Source organism: Harpegnathos saltator, unplaced genomic scaffold (genome assembly GCF_003227715.2).
Source record: "Harpegnathos saltator strain DR-91 unplaced genomic scaffold, Hsal_v8.6 scaffold202, whole genome shotgun sequence".
Lineage (NCBI taxonomy): Eukaryota > Metazoa > Arthropoda > Insecta > Hymenoptera > Formicidae > Harpegnathos > Harpegnathos saltator.
The window spans coordinates 1,210,061-1,225,600 of NW_020229987.1; the positions used below are offsets into that span (position 1 = coordinate 1,210,061).

At 38.0% G+C, this 15,540-nt stretch overlaps 2 protein-coding genes across 4 annotated transcripts; one reads left to right on the plus strand and one right to left on the minus strand.

The window, feature by feature from the left end:
- Positions 1-467: 467 nt before the first annotated feature.
- LOC105186466 (uncharacterized) lies at positions 468-13,771 on the plus strand. 3 transcript variants are annotated; one of them, XM_025297983.1, is made up of 12 exons: positions 468-1,010; positions 4,992-5,054; positions 8,693-9,052; positions 9,274-9,565; positions 10,070-10,211; positions 10,366-10,559; positions 10,681-11,158; positions 11,272-11,414; positions 11,611-11,772; positions 11,907-12,039; positions 12,240-12,916; positions 13,000-13,771. In XM_025297983.1, exons 1-12 carry the CDS (start codon positions 958-960, stop codon positions 13,162-13,164), a joined length of 2,862 nt encoding a protein of 953 aa, XP_025153768.1. In that variant the 5' UTR covers positions 468-957; the 3' UTR covers positions 13,165-13,771. The 3 variants fall into 3 exon arrangements, with proteins under 3 accessions (XP_025153768.1, XP_011144996.1, XP_011144997.1); XM_011146694.3 differs by having other exon boundaries at positions 469-1,010; positions 12,156-12,916; XM_011146695.3 differs by lacking the exons at positions 468-1,010; positions 4,992-5,054 and adding an exon at positions 7,767-7,884 and having other exon boundaries at positions 12,156-12,916.
- Dlc90F (dynein light chain 90F) lies at positions 13,603-15,261 on the minus strand. The gene is made up of 4 exons (XM_011146696.3): positions 15,061-15,261; positions 14,862-14,991; positions 14,543-14,708; positions 13,603-14,181 (listed from the first exon to the last, which is right to left on the minus strand). Exons 2-4 carry the CDS (start codon positions 14,880-14,882, stop codon positions 14,033-14,035), a joined length of 336 nt encoding a protein of 111 aa, XP_011144998.1. The 5' UTR covers positions 14,883-14,991; positions 15,061-15,261; the 3' UTR covers positions 13,603-14,032.
- Positions 15,262-15,540: the final 279 nt, after the last annotated feature.

Sequence of the window (15,540 nt, forward strand, 5' to 3'; positions counted from 1 at the left end):
TCCGTCCCACGCGCGACGACCTAAACCTACGTTTGTACTGCCGACTGCACGTCGTAATTGTGCGTTATCAGTCATCGCACCGATTGTGCCGGTACCGGTGCTCTCATGAAGGAGAGCCGACGAAAAAAAGGCGTACCACGACGGCGCAGTCCTTAGACGCGATATCAGAATACCTCGTTACGCGGCAAGATTCCACACAAAGACCGCTAGTTTCAGAAACGACGACTTATGCAATTGCTGTCTAGGAATTTAGTTTTTCAAGCGATCGCAAATTACCGCAGGAGCGGTGTAATTATGCGAAAATTACTGTCGCATACGTGTCGCAACCGTGAATAACAGATAAAAATTGATGAAATTTTAATAGACAAACAGTTGATTAATTAATTTAATGTAAGATATTTGAATATTTTCTAAATACCTGAGACTTTTCGCAAGAATGGAGTACTATTTTTTTCTTTTTATAAATTGTAACGCGAAGTTAAGAGAATTCTTAGAAAATTCTCACGTACCTTCGAACATTGAATTTGTTTCTCTTGAAGAAGAAACTCTTAACGGCAGAAACTCTTCGACAAATTTTTGCTTTTGATTTGACGACGGCATTTGATTTAATACTTTCTGCACTAATTGTCAACAGGTACACGACCAATGTTGGACAAATTTTACCTCAGTAATCTTTCCTTTCTTTAATTGCCACGCGGACACCGGTTGCCGTTTCGCGCACGTGGTGGGATCGGTCAGCTGATCGGAGGGGAAAGAAGAAACGGAGCAGGAACTATCGGTGAATGAGCGGTGTCTAGATCGACGCCTGCCATCGAAACTGTCAGAACCGAGGAATCGTCCGCGCGCGTCGGAGTCAACCACCAACGTTTCGCAACGCAGTCGTGAAGAGACAGCGGATCGCGCCGCGTTCACGCAGTGTTCGTCGACATCGTCAACTCGTCGAAAGTTCGCGCCGTAATGCCAACGATCATATCCAGCATGGGATTCAGGAAGATAATCAAGCGTATCTCGTAAGTTTTTGTGTATTATTTTACTCGGAGAAATTGCAAATCGAAGACGTCAAAAAAAAAAAATTGCTGAAAAATACTCTGTACTAACTACTAGCCGTCACTTGTGCTTTCCTCGACGAATTTGCAACTTCGCCTGCTCTATATAATAACCTAACTCTATAATATCACTTATTTTCTTATCTCATTTTCATTATCATGATATTCTAATATGCCTTCATGTATTATTCTAATTTTTCTGATGAATTTGCTGAATGTATTTCAATTTATTTCTGAAAAATTCCAAGCTATCCCCTCAGTTGAAACTGTAATTTATAAGTTATTTTTGGCTTCTTTCGTTTCCAGCTTTTAATCAACAAATTAGTAATAATTTACGAAAACTGCGCGTCTTTCTTGCTATAAAAGCAGTGTTTGTGCGGAATTGATTAATGAATGTGTTACGTTTTGTGTTAATCTTAACTCATCCAAACCGGATACCAGTGCGGCTCTCCTCTAAGATGCATACAAGCGATAACATATCGCAGCACGCGAGTAAAATTTATTATGCTAATTTGCAATATCACGGACGCGCCATACTTTTGACTTAACATTTTAACCGTAAAAACTTCTCGTGACATTTGAAGTATCGTCGATATAAAGACGAGACCTTGTAACATTTTTAACAGTTTAACAGTTTAATGTGTTCGATGTAACGAGTGCTCAGATCGAAAAAGACAGTTAGAAGCTTAAGAAACCGGACGAATTTGTTTCGAGACTTACAGCATGTCATAACACGGTAACTCTCGTCGTAAGGTGAAGGTCGCCAACGTTCGTATATCAAACAGACGCTGATAATAATACTGATAGCGTCAGAAATTGTAAGTTAACGAAATATAACGAATCGACGAGATAACGGCTCGTCGAGATATTTCTTTCTCCTCTGACGGAGAACTTTTAGCATTCGGAAAATTGCTCAGCTAATGAAAAATTGTCCAAAGTGCCGTTTATTCCGAGTGCCGAAGCGAGTTTCGCGAGTATCTCCTCGAGGAATGCGGCGAAATGAATCGTAACCGATCGTTATCTCGACCGGCTCTCGGTATTCACGAGCGATATCAAACGGGGAAAATGCATTCCGACAGACATCTCAATCATGGCAAAATTACATAAGGATAATTAAGCGGTACCGGTGGCTCGCTTTACACGCGCTTAAACCCGCGCGGATATGCACCTGCTGCGCAAAGAGGGGAAAACGTATCGGGTCCGATCTGAATAATCTAAGCGGAAGAGCACGCACGAGAAAGAGAGAGATAGAAAGGAGAAAGAGAGAGAGAGAGAGAGAGAGAGAGAGAGAGAGAGAGAGGAGGGAGAGGGAGGGAAAAAGAGATACCTCGCGATTCGCTTCCGAGTTTCTCCGCGATCTCGAGCACTTTCCATTCCGAGAAAATGTACCGAAAAGTTCAAGCGTATCGAAGACACGGGCTAATTACGGCCGAAAGAATGGCGGTGCGGGCCCCCCGCGGTTTGGGCATCGCGGCCGTACCGTTAACTAGACACCGACAACTCGCTGTGTATCCGCGGTATAATGACTGCCATTATCCTCTCGTCGGGACGACGCGAGATTATGCTGTTACCGTGCTTAGTCGCCGCTATGAAATTGCACGGGTATTTAAAGCGCTGCGACCTGTGCCGGCGACGAATGAGCGACCATTGTCCCGCGAGCGAAGGCAACGAGTAGAGTCAAAGTTCTTTGTGCGGTATTCTCCTCGCGATTCTCCTCGGGATTGCGGAATTTTGTTTCTTCTCATGCCGCGCGCCACGACGTGGCGAACCGTTCTTAATTCTACCGGTAGATTCTCAGACAAACTCGAAATCGTGAAGTTTTCTCGCGCAGGAGAAAAACATAATTATATAATTTTCTAATTTTTGATCAGCCCAAAAGTATCAGCGACAGTTTCGCGAAGGTAACGTCGATTCAAGTGTAAGCGTCAAGCGGCGCGAGTCGCAGATTTTATTATCCTGTTAATTTGCTTATTTTCCGCCTGCAAGATCAATTTCCGTCTCACTAATGGTACATCCGATCTGAATATATGCGACACGTTTCATTCAATTATAAGCATTCCAACCTTGATTTTAATCTCTGCTCGATAATCATTGCCGCTGATGACAGCTGCTCCACACGTACACACAAAGATAGGTCAGGTCAGTACTCGCTTAGCCAGTAGCATATAACCGAGATGTTTATTATGCATACTAATGTGCATCGCGATGCTTTCTTGTTTGCAGTCCCGTGTACGGGAACAGATGCCCAAGGAAAAGCTGCGTGATCGGTTACTCGGCATGCAAATGAGTCGAAAAATCGAGCGCGCTGCGTTTCGCCGCGCGCGCGCGCGCGCGTGTGTGTGTGTGTGTGGGGGGGTGGGTATGACTGACACTTCCTTCTCTAATTAACTCTTAATCCTCTTCATTCTCATTAAGGGTACTCGCGAGCCCGAATCAAGTCCAAACACCGGTTCGCACTTCGTATGTTTCCTCTCGTCGACTCTAACGCGTTTGCCATGTTCTGTTCTGCCGACGATTCTGTCTCTTCAGAACAGAACAGAATCGTCGGATCGAAAGTACATTATGCTAATAATGCGTGCAAAGTAGCCAGCTTACCAGAGTCACCTATGAACTTTAGAGTGTTTTTCTCGTGAAGCAATCGACGCGTTTCGGAGACGCGTTAACGCGGCTGTTTTAATACGCGCGATCTGGCCTTCCTCTCGCGCGAAGAGGAGATCATCGGCAGAATTTTCCCGCATTCCCGAGCGAAAGCCGATTTGCGATGCAGAACTAGTCGGCTTCAGCCGCACGCGGCAGAAATGTATGCGAATAATAGAGAGCGGCTATGGACAGACAGCGAACGTAAAAGTGTTGCAAAAGTCGTGCGCTACCCGGCGTATCTAAACATCAACAGCATTAATATGTATTCGAGATTTCGTCACGTATTTCTAGTCCCTCGTCTGAGAGAGAATAAGAGTGTAGTGTTGTTGGTCTGAAGCACGAGTATTCTTTAGTATCCTTCATCCTGACGTTACGACAAAACATAAACATAGACATTGTGTTTGCGACAGGATAAGGAAAATCTCTGTCTCATTTCTCATCGAGCTTTCAAGGTTGGCCAAGGATAAGACCAGGTCTTAAGATTGATGATAAACGTAATGCTTACGATTGCAAAGCGTCACAACGCGTTATTCGCGAATAACACATGCAACTTGAAAAAATTTATGTTCTATAATAATAAAAGAAATATATAATAATAATAATAATAAAAATATCGACATCTCATAATGGTAGAAGAAAGAATTATCCTGTGCATTTGTCTTGCTCATGTGCCGTGACGTGTCTACGTGTCAGAAAATGTACATCGTGGTAATAATCAGGATTCACAATTCTAGAAAAGCAATGCCAACGAAGTGAACGCGGAAAAAGGGGAAAGGGAAGAAAACAGCGCGTTAACGAGATCTGAAATAATCTCGTCGCGAAGTAATAGTCGCGGTGTTCCGTGATCCGTGGCGAACGAATTGTCAGAGAAAGTATAAGTTCGCGAATACGATCAATTTCGCGGTCTCGCAACGATCGCCGCCTAGTTATTGTGTCCGGGAGATGTTCTCAGTTCTTTGTTCTACCTTTTATCTCACGCGAATCGTACCCACTGACATCAAAGACTTTTCTCAGTCGTTGTGCTCTTTAAGATCTATGGTTAATTACGTTTTGTACAGTTCAGAGTTAATTTCGAAAAGGATTTCTATTGTGTAATTCATTGACGGATTTTGTATATTTTGTGTATAAAAAGGCATTTCCCGATTAACACCGATTATGACATGTTAGGGCGACAACAGCAATCAATACGTTTATCGAATAAGATTGTCTCTTGTAAACAAATAAAAAATTGAAAAAAAATTGATTACAATTGACCGAAGTATTAATACACGAAAGAAGTAAAGATTTTGTTCTTTTTTTTTACAGAAATACTACTGTACAGACGGAAAGTCAAATTTGGACATCGCCGATACCGAAATGTACTGTTGAGTAAGTAAATATTCATATCTCATCGCTTATCGCAATATATATGTCGCATTATCGCAGTTTTCGCTCACATGAAAGTTTTTAATTTGACTCATCACGCTATACTTTACGCATGCTACGGTAATTAGCTTTAACCTAAACGTAGTCCAATTATAACGACTGTAACTGTAATAACGAAATATGTTTCATTGTTTGACAGTTAAAAGAACAGTGGCTTCCTAGAAGTAATTCCTAGGAGTAAGTCCGCGTTCTAGTTCATAAAAGTTTATAAAAGTTATATCAAGATAAACTGCGACAATTTTTACAATATAAAGCGATATTCTTCTAATGATCCCTGCTAACACTAACTTTGTGTAAAGTTCTCTCAGGGACTCTCACTTCTCAAATTTTCCTCCGTATTGCATTGCTGGTCAGAACAGTTAGGAGATTTCTTTCTTTCTTTTAATGCCTATATCAGAAAGATGTCTGAGATATGAAATACTTCTCTCAGTATCCATTTTCATATTTAATAAATTAATATTTCAGCTGCTTATTCTGCATTTTACTTAAGCTGTAACATTATTCAATAAAACTATTCGCTCATGATGGAATCTCCTAATTAATCTGAGTAATGTATTAATAAAACAATTGGTTCATTTACAAGGTGAACATGTTAACCTGGTTTCCCATGTCACATTTATTGAGAAAATGCATATTACCTTGTAACATGTGCAGACGTTCCTTTCCCGGCAGATATATCCAGATATTCCTCTGGTTCCTTCCTTGCTGCTACTTCCATTCTTTCCTCAGGGAGATTATTCCTTTTGCTCTAAAACATCATTTATTCACACTTATTCACTGCTTTTTCACTTGTTATACGTATATACACTTTCCGCTGTATTGCGCTGCATTTTAAATTTACTGTTTAATCGGTATATCGATTGCGATTATAGCTATATATTTACAACACTCGTGAACATGTATTACACGGACAATTCGACGCGGATTTTTCGGCGATCGGATTTAACTTTGCTGATCCGTTCGAATCCATGCAACTAATTTCGTTTTCCCGACACGTTAAACATTTTCTAGATGCTTCGAACATGAAACGGTACATACGCGATCATCTCGGAGTAATTTCTCGAAGAGAAAGTTATAATTTGCCGTTTTATTTGCATTATTTGACCTGTTCTCGTATTTTAAAGAGCGATTATTGAGATATTTCAAGTACCTTAACCGACATATTACGAAGTTTTGGAATACCAAAGTGCTAAGTATCCGAAATCGAAAATGGCCGAATCGCGGCATGTAAATATCGCGTCATTGTAGCGAACTTTATTCACATACGAATATGCGAATTCACAAGAGGTAATGGTCGAAAATAATTTTTGAGGATCGAAATACAAAAATAATGCCCGCTCTTGATGCATTTCATGCGTGAAATCGAATTCGAGTGCAACCAAGCACGAATTCGAACTTTGCCCGATGAGTGTAACGATCGACGCCATGCGTCGAAACTCGCGTATCGAACGCCCTTTATAGATCTTTGCGAAGCGAATTCAGAACGAATCGCAAAATTAACGTCTACTCACGCCTCTCGGTCGTATTCACTCTCGTAACGCTGCGACTTTTGGAGTAGTGGAGTAGTGAACGCCCGCTCTCGATCATGGCCGATCGCGATACGAACGGATATTAGTTGCGTTGAAGACGGTGCACAGCACATCGAGAATCGCAAGCATCGCTCCTTTGTTGCAAACTTCACTCGATCGCTGATACGAGACATAAAAATGATGACACGAAAATATTGGAAATATTCGATCGAAAGATATAGAATAAGGATCATTTCACGACCTTTAATGCGTCCGACTTTGCTTGTCCGACGTTAATATTTTAATGAGTTCGATACTTTAGATACCACTAACCTCAACAATGCTCTCGGAACCCAGCCGAGACTCGCCAACGATCTCAGCGCATCTTTTGTCACGAGCGATTCGGCCGCGTTACGTTTGCGTGTATGTGAATGACGACGAGCGTGAAATTCACGTCTCTGTCTCAGTAAATGAGTTCAACACGGAATTTATATCACCGGTAGCACTTCTTAACACAATGTACTACCATCTTCGCGATTTCCGCGACTCGGATGCAATCGCACTGACCAATGTCTTGATCCGTGTGAATGTAACTACTTCCGGTAGGTCGAGATCCTGTATCATGGCGCCAATTATCACACGCCACTCGACTCAAACGACTTTAACGAACGACTTTCCTGCCGACTTTCCGAAATCGGTCAGCTCGCTTTCGTAATTTGGCTGCGAGCGTTCCCTGCGTGCGTCTCCTTGCGTTAATAGCGCCTCGACTCGGTGGAGCCGAAAGAATCAATTCAATTTGAATGCAACCAATCACAACCCGGAGCCGGAAAAAGAGCGATTTCTATTTGACGATATGAAAATTACTCGATGCTCGTATATTCGGTGTTTACTTTCACAAATAGGTTAGGACAAGTGTAGGCAAAGCAGTAGTTCGAAAGAAATCATCTTGAACGCAGTTTCCGTATTAGTGATTCCGTGAAGCTCATTAAGTATTCTTTTAATATTATCTGATTATCTTTCTATTCTTACTGTAAAAGATATTACTGTCGTGAAACAGTATCGATCTTTTAGAATAAACCTTTGCAGAATTTGACATTTTTTTTTACCCGTAAAAAGCAACATTGCTTCACGAGTGTCGATTGAATCGACATTTGTTTGTCAGTTGCGCAGAAATCCTCGAGAAACGTTAAAAATTACCCTCGCGTCACAGCAGGAAGTCTTGAATTCTTCGAAACGATGGCATTTGCGGATCCTTATTCAATGAGGTATGAATTTATCACGCAAACTACAATTCTAACGGGAAATACGATATGTTAAATCGCATTTCGTAATTAGTTCGACTTTATTAACTTTTTTATTGATTTAATTCTTATTTGATATTTCAACAGCCATTGGCAGCTCATGACGCTCCCGGATGCCTAATAATCTCGATATCGAAATGCTTTAAATCTCTGAGTCTAATCTTATGAGAAATCTTCTCGAGTTAATCTTAATTATAACGAAACTGTTTTCATAATTCAAGGATTACAGCTTTGGAACTGGCTCTCCTTATATTCCAAAAATACAAATATACCGGTAGATGTCTGCAGCATTCTATTTACGACGTAACTGTCGGCGTATGCCTGAAACTTACCTGCGTTTGCATAATCAACGTGACGCGATACCTGCGCGCTCGCACGCTGATAGTCTCCGTCACGAGCGCATTTCGCTTCCTCAGTTCTGCGGATAACCGTGACCGGTGCATTTCTTCATTCGTCTTCGAATTGGAATCGCGATTGCGTCGTTTCTGCAATGTCGCGTGACCGTGAATAATAAATAGTCATGAATTGTCATGTTTTTGGTATGACTTGGTAATTCTCGGTGAATCTATTCATACTTGGAGTGAACAGTGTGTATTTAAGAGAATGAATTTCCGATAAAATAATACGATATATTTACACACTGCAAAAATTATATCGATGCGATATAATCAAGTACAACGAATCTCAGACTGCCTCGCGCTCAATGAAATATTTTGCAGCTAAATTTCTCGATGGACGACGATAGGGAGAAATAACGATCTCTGTTTTACAGTGAATCCTACCGGAAGGCGTTACAGCAATTTATAGATCGTCGCCGATCGTCGAGCGAATTGGTCAGTGATGCGGAGTTCTATTCTTATCAACCTATCAAGCAGAACGGTGAACACCTCATAACAAAAGACAACAATCGGAACTGCTACAATAACTCAAAGCGGCGAAAATACTCGTCGCTTATACCGGGTGTATCGCACGTACAGGCTTCAGAAATCTTCGAGATCGGATGTGTGGCGGGTACGGAAGACCGATATCTCGAACTGGTTTCTGCCGAGTGGCACAATACGAGAGTATCGCTGAAGAGACACACTCATCCGGCATGTCAGAGCGCAATCAAAGCGGACATAGAAATTCTCACGTAAGAGCCATTTCACTTTCTAATGTCGTGTTTCATCAACAGATAAAAAAAAAGATATTGGTGAATAAAGAGCGAAATATTTTTCATCGAGAAGTTGTTAACGTGTCGATATTCCTTTTACTTTAAAATTACTTTCACCTCCATCTTTTAAATTGAAATTTATAAAATACCCTGTACTTGCGATATGAAGATGAATTAATCGCAACTTTATGCATTGCCAGGGAAATTCGGCATCCCAACGTACTGCTGTTGATGGCGACAACGCATACGGATGAGCACGGCCTCGTTTCCATCTTCGAATCTGTCAACTGTACGTTGTACAATTTCATACACGAGCAAGGGGAACGAATGGATATACAACATATCGCGCAAATAGGAATGAAATTGGCAGATGCATTGAAATATTGTCATATGCGCGGATACGTCCACGGGGCGGTCAGCTCACATTGCGTTTATTTTGTACCTAATGGTGGTATCAAGCTGGGTGGATGGGAACTGGCTGCTTTGGAAAACGTACGTAAACCAGATTTTCTACTATAATTTCTACTATAGTAAAATGCAACTGAAAATGTATACTACATATTCCGAAATATAGTCGCAAATAATTACTAAATTATTATATAATTCACGTTCAAATAACAAATGTGCCTTCTCGCGGTATTAAGGTCAATCGTCGGCTGATTTAAAAATTTCACAGACAGAATGGATTGTGAAGAAGCGAGTCGCCGCGTCATATCCGCGATCCCATGACACACCCGTGCTTCACCGACGGAAACGGCCGGCATTGTTTTCGACAAAATGCTCGTTTCTGAATAAATTCGCTGTACCGTGTCGATGTTAATCGTGCGCGCACGCACAGTTTGGAACGCGGAACTTGTGTAAATCATAATCGCAATTAAATATGATAGATTGTTTCCTACGGAAAAAAAATACAGGATGCCAAAGTAATCCGCAATCCAGGAAAATAAATAATTAAATAGGATTATTGTATTTGTCATAAGATACATCTCTTTGCAGGATGATACACATCGCAACTACGAGAAATGCTTACGAACGGAGATCTTCAAGTGGCAAGCGCCGGAATTTTTCTACGGACTCTGCCCTTCTACAAAAAGCGACGTTTATGGCTTATCATTGTTACTTTGGGAAATGAGCACAGGTATAGATCTCGTAACTTTTTCTCTTATAATCCAAATATATTATTAAGAGAAACTGTTAAAGCTATGTCACGTTTTTATTACATTATTATACAAAGGATGAAAAATTGATTTGGTGAGATGCCAATAATACAACTAATTGTTGCTATTGTGTAGCGCGTGTACCATGGAACGGCTGTAACCGACCACACGTAGAACTGCAGTACACAACGCGAAAAAGAGGTGTCACCGTGGATTTAGATATATTCCCACCGCGTCTTCAGAAAATATTAGAAATCGGACTGCAACTTGACGCTGCGAAGAGAACATTGGACATGGACAAAATACGAAAAACTCTTCACAGATTACTTGTACGTATATTTAAATTCTTCGAGTTTCTTCGAGATATATAGATTCATTTTACGTTGAATAGTTAAAAAGCTGAATAGTAGATAGTTGAAAAGTTATTCAGAGTTATTTTTATGTTTGAAGATGTCGGAGGAAGCAGAAGCCACGTCATATGTCAATCAAACTGGAATACTGAAGCTCGAAAAGAACAACAATATTAAAAACATGCACACGTCGACCCCGATTTCTCCGTCTTATGAAAATATAACGTTGATAAGAAAATCATCCACCGATAAATTAGACCGTATGACAGAGGAGAAGCTCACCAACCGACTCTTCACGTCTACAATGGTACAATGCAACAGGGATTTAGATGAGAATAACATTGAAAAGAAGAACGTGTTTCTAAACAATGATAGTATCAAGAGACTCGAGAATGAATCACAAACTACTAATTATGATACTTACACGAAACATGTAAATAGCGCGAAAGAACTTAAAACCGAGGAAAAATTACACAACACTACACGATCTGATATAAAACGACTGAAAGAAATGAACGCAAGTAGAAGGCAGCATTTCTTCAACGAAAACAACCCAGAATTTGTTTCTTCAACTCCAAGTAAATATGATGAATATTCAAATTACTTAATAATTTTTTATATAAGTTATGCTGAAACATCTTACTCTCGTTGCAATAATTTAATTAAGTTCATAATTTCCTCTATACGTCAGATTCGACGCGTACCAATAAGAATGCTGATTATGTACTATGTAAACCGGCTAGTCACGCAACAAATATGGAATTGAAATACAAAAAGTCACCCGGTGAATACGAAGGAAATATTATGAAACCGTCATACATGCTAAAACAAAAGGTACTATTTCCGAAGAGGAAATTACCAATACACAATATGCACCAATCAACCGTATAGATATATTTTACACCTTGACACATATGCTAGAATATAGTAGAGACTTGAAGTTAAAAGGATATGTGCATTATGTACAAAGTTAATATAATAATCACTATTGATCGTTTTTTCGCTGATGTTCATATTTATTTTGTTATAGGCGTCATACACAAATATGCCTTCGAGCATTAAGGATGTAATAGCGCAACGTCAAGTTTTACATTCTGATGTAGAAAGCTTCTACGAATCAATATTATGGAGAAAGGAAAAGCTGATTTGCTTATCACGAATGGGACGTGAAAATAACAACATACGTCAACGTGTTAGTTGATCGATACATAGTTATCTTAATCATCATTTTTATCATATATTGTTTTACAAACACGTTATTAAAAATTTGTAAATACATTTTAATATTATCGATTTTATATTGTTCGATTTATATTATATTTGCAGTCTTGGCCATTGTTGCCAAAACCATTCATTAGCGGTAACGGTAATCCTAACAACGATGAAACGCAATATGCTAAACCGGACTCTACAAAAAATAACGATACGTTTATTATCAAGGATGCATTTGAAGAAGGAGGTAAAAGGAGAATATGCTTATCTTTCTTGAAATCTTTTATTAAACTTAAAATATCCTACACATAATATCTTGTCATCGACATGATAAATTAACGTTATCATATATAATCACAATAGATAATCATACCAAAGATGCCAAAGAGTCATTATCAGAAAACATACGAAGCAACAATACGTCCATGGAGGTCTTAAACTTTTCAGACAACCCATTGCAAGATCTGAAGGATGCTATCGATCGCGCTACTAAGATCGTACGTTCAGGAACTCTGTATGAGGATTCAGTTTATTATCAAAACTGTCGCAATTCCGAGAGCAATACAGATAATACACAAAAGTACAAAAGCGCACTTGAAGATCTGTATAAAACGAAATATGATGACAATAACCGAGAGTTTAGTGTTAACGAAAAATCGTCTGGTATGAGCGTTCTGGACGATTATGTGACCGCGGAAAATAGTATTGAAATGGAACACAAAGGAAACGTCATTCACGATTTTGTAAATTATAATAAGTACGATGCTACGTGCACAAGTAAACTTATCTGCGAGACTATAACGGAGAAGGATTCCAATGGATCTCAAACATCAGTAGAGAATCAACAGTTGGAGGACTTGCAAAAGTCGAATCGAGATGGAAAAGCTTATACAATTAGTGCGTCAATCCCACACAAAGCTGATGATATAGCAGATTTAAAAATGATTCCGACGAAATCGACCGATGTGAATACTTTTTTGCTGCGACCGAGCAATACTGCGAAATGTGAGATTTGTAATTCATACGATTTAAACGATTTGCGAAGACGTTCTTTGCCCGCGTGTTTGAGTCACCTGAAAATCACGCACAGCCCAAACTTGAAGAAGATTCATGCACACAAAAATGTAAATAGACAATTGTTTTGAATTTAATGCACTCTTTATTACATGATAAAGCAGATATTTGATTTGTTTGATCCCTATTGCAGTGTTTACGAGATAGCAACTGTACGATTGAGGATCTATACATCGACGACGAGTTCGGCAGCCGATTAAACGACAATCTAGTTCTCTTAAATGACGGTTTACAGTCATGTACTATGGATGACTATCCATACGACGATCAAAATTTACTTCAAACTACGGAACTGTAAACCTCATTGAACTCACACACATCTTGTTCATTCGTCCATTCAATTGTAAGAAGCTTCATCTCTCTATCGATTAATATATCTTTATTTATTCCATTCTCCATTATGTTTTACCGTTTTGACGACATAATAAATGTAAGCGATACAAACCTGATGTAATATGTATATAATTGTTACTTTTTTACCAATGCAATTATTAGATCGGCAGTATCGCTTGTTTGTGTTCACGAACACAATATAAAATAATTTAAAATTATACAAAATGTTTCAAGATTGACGTGTACGATTGAGTAAAAAGCGACTTTACTTTAGTAAATAAACTGAGATGAATATCAAATAATAATTTCGTAATGAATCGTCAATGATGGTACCAAAGCTATCATTTCGCTATACATATTTTTTGAAACATTTTTGGTACGATTTCAAATTATTCGCCAAATATTTTATAGACACATATCTTTATTTTACATAACATACATACTATCTTGTGCAATAACGACACAAGAATTAAGGTGTTAACGTTTTCTTATTTTTAGTTTGTAAAAATTACAATGCATTGGTAGAAAGAATATCAGTTCTCATAAAAGCAAATATAAAGCAATTAAATATATTATATGTGCTATTTTATGTATACACCCTATCACTTGTATCACATATTATTGATCCTTGCCTTAACTATGTTCCATGATACAATAATCTGTGCTCTCTTTCTTCTAGCTTTAATTTATATTAATTCATGCAAAATATAAAATATCGTCGAACGAATTTATAATGGCATATTATATTTCTGCAAGTGATACTTGCTACTTCCTGTATCCAGGGAATTACTTTTCAAATGAGAGAACTCTTCAATTTGTCAGTGCAGATAAATTTAAAGTGCCAACCCAAAAACAGATACAATACAATACATAGTTTTATTTTCCCAGCGTACCGTGCAGCTTCCATCCGTAGCATTATCCCAATAGCATGAGCTTGCAGTATGTAATCCAGCTCCATTTTTTTGCATGATTGTACAGGTTACTGAAAATATTGAATATATTTACAAATGCAGGAAAACAAAATTTTGAAATTAATAGACATAAACCAATGATATTAAATCTATTGAAATTAATAGACATAAACCAATGATATTAAATCTATTGAAATTAATAGACATAAACCAATGATATTAAATCTATTGAAATTAAATCTAATGAAATTATTGATATTAAATCTAACGAAACATATATATGAAATATTGCAAAACTACTATATCTATCATTAAATATTTTATGAATTTGGGAATTATTCTCTTCTGGTGTTATTTTCAAGATATTTAAACCTTTCTTGTCACAATAAAGTAATATCTTTTTTAGAACTTAAAACTTGGTTTGTGTGTTACCAATATATTTGTAAGCTTTTTGTAATTTTGTAAGATTGCCTAAACAAGCCTCCACAACATTTGAAGTCCATTGATTGACTTTGTTGTGTTGATAAGCATTGCCACCTATCGATACCTCAATCGCTTCTTTGATGATATTGCTCACATCATCTACTACAAATTGTAGCTGAAATCATAACGTGTAAACTATAAACTACTATACTATAAACAAATACTATAAACAAATTGAATTGAAATTTAATGTACTTTGAGATGCATATAATTTCAGTCCTTTGTATTCAATAAATAAAGATAATTAATATATAAATGTATTATTAACCTCTTCTTGTGTATCCTCCATTTCAGACAATGTTGTAAAAGCTGTTGCACGATCAAAGTAACCTCTGTAGTGTACACAATACACAGGAATTATTTACTCAATCCAGAAGATTTGTTTCAGCTTCGTACGTCTGTATAAAAGTATTGATATATATATTTATAAAAATGTTTTATTGTTATAAAACATCCAGGAGACTTACAATAATTTTCCTAATTCTCCACTTTGTTGATTGCAGATGTACTCCAAGTCAAATTAGTAATTGTAAAAGTGATGCATCACTATGACATACCCTCGTATTGATACATTCGTTCTAATGAAAATATTCATCACAAACTGCTATGACAGTTGCCTCAATCACCTGTAAATATAGTCAGGGATAATCAGCAATACGGATAGATGAAGCTCGAGCGATGAATCGATGTTCGATTCTTCGAAAAAAAAAAACACGATAATTATCTCTTGGATATTTTTAATTCTAATTAAATCTTATACCGCTATTTTGTTAAATCTAATATTATTAAACTTCATCACCGAAAGAATTCTTTGAATTTATAATTCCTACGCATGTATATTTCATTTGAACTGTATCAAAGTCTATTATATTAGGAGTTTTTATTAATTTTATCTTTTAATAATATAATTCTGTTTCAGGGAGAAAGGATTTATTTATTTTTCATCA

Coding starts and splice junctions, on each gene's coding strand:
- LOC105186466 (XM_011146694.3), top strand. CDS start 958: ATGCCAACGATCATATCCAGCATGGGATTCAGGAAGATAATCAAGCGT. Junction 1,011..4,991: donor AAGATAATCAAGCGTATCTC/GTAAGTTTTTGT, acceptor TTTTTTTTACAG/AAATACTACTGTACAGACGG. Junction 10,560..10,680: donor AAACTCTTCACAGATTACTT/GTACGTATATTT, acceptor TTATGTTTGAAG/ATGTCGGAGGAAGCAGAAGC.
- Dlc90F (XM_011146696.3), bottom strand. CDS start 14,882: ATGGAGGATACACAAGAAGAG. Junction 14,709..14,861: donor TGGAGGATACACAAGAAGAG/GTTAATAATACA, acceptor TTATGATTTCAG/CTACAATTTGTAGTAGATGA. Junction 14,182..14,542: donor AAAAGCTTACAAATATATTG/GTAACACACAAA, acceptor CAATATTTTCAG/TAACCTGTACAATCATGCAA.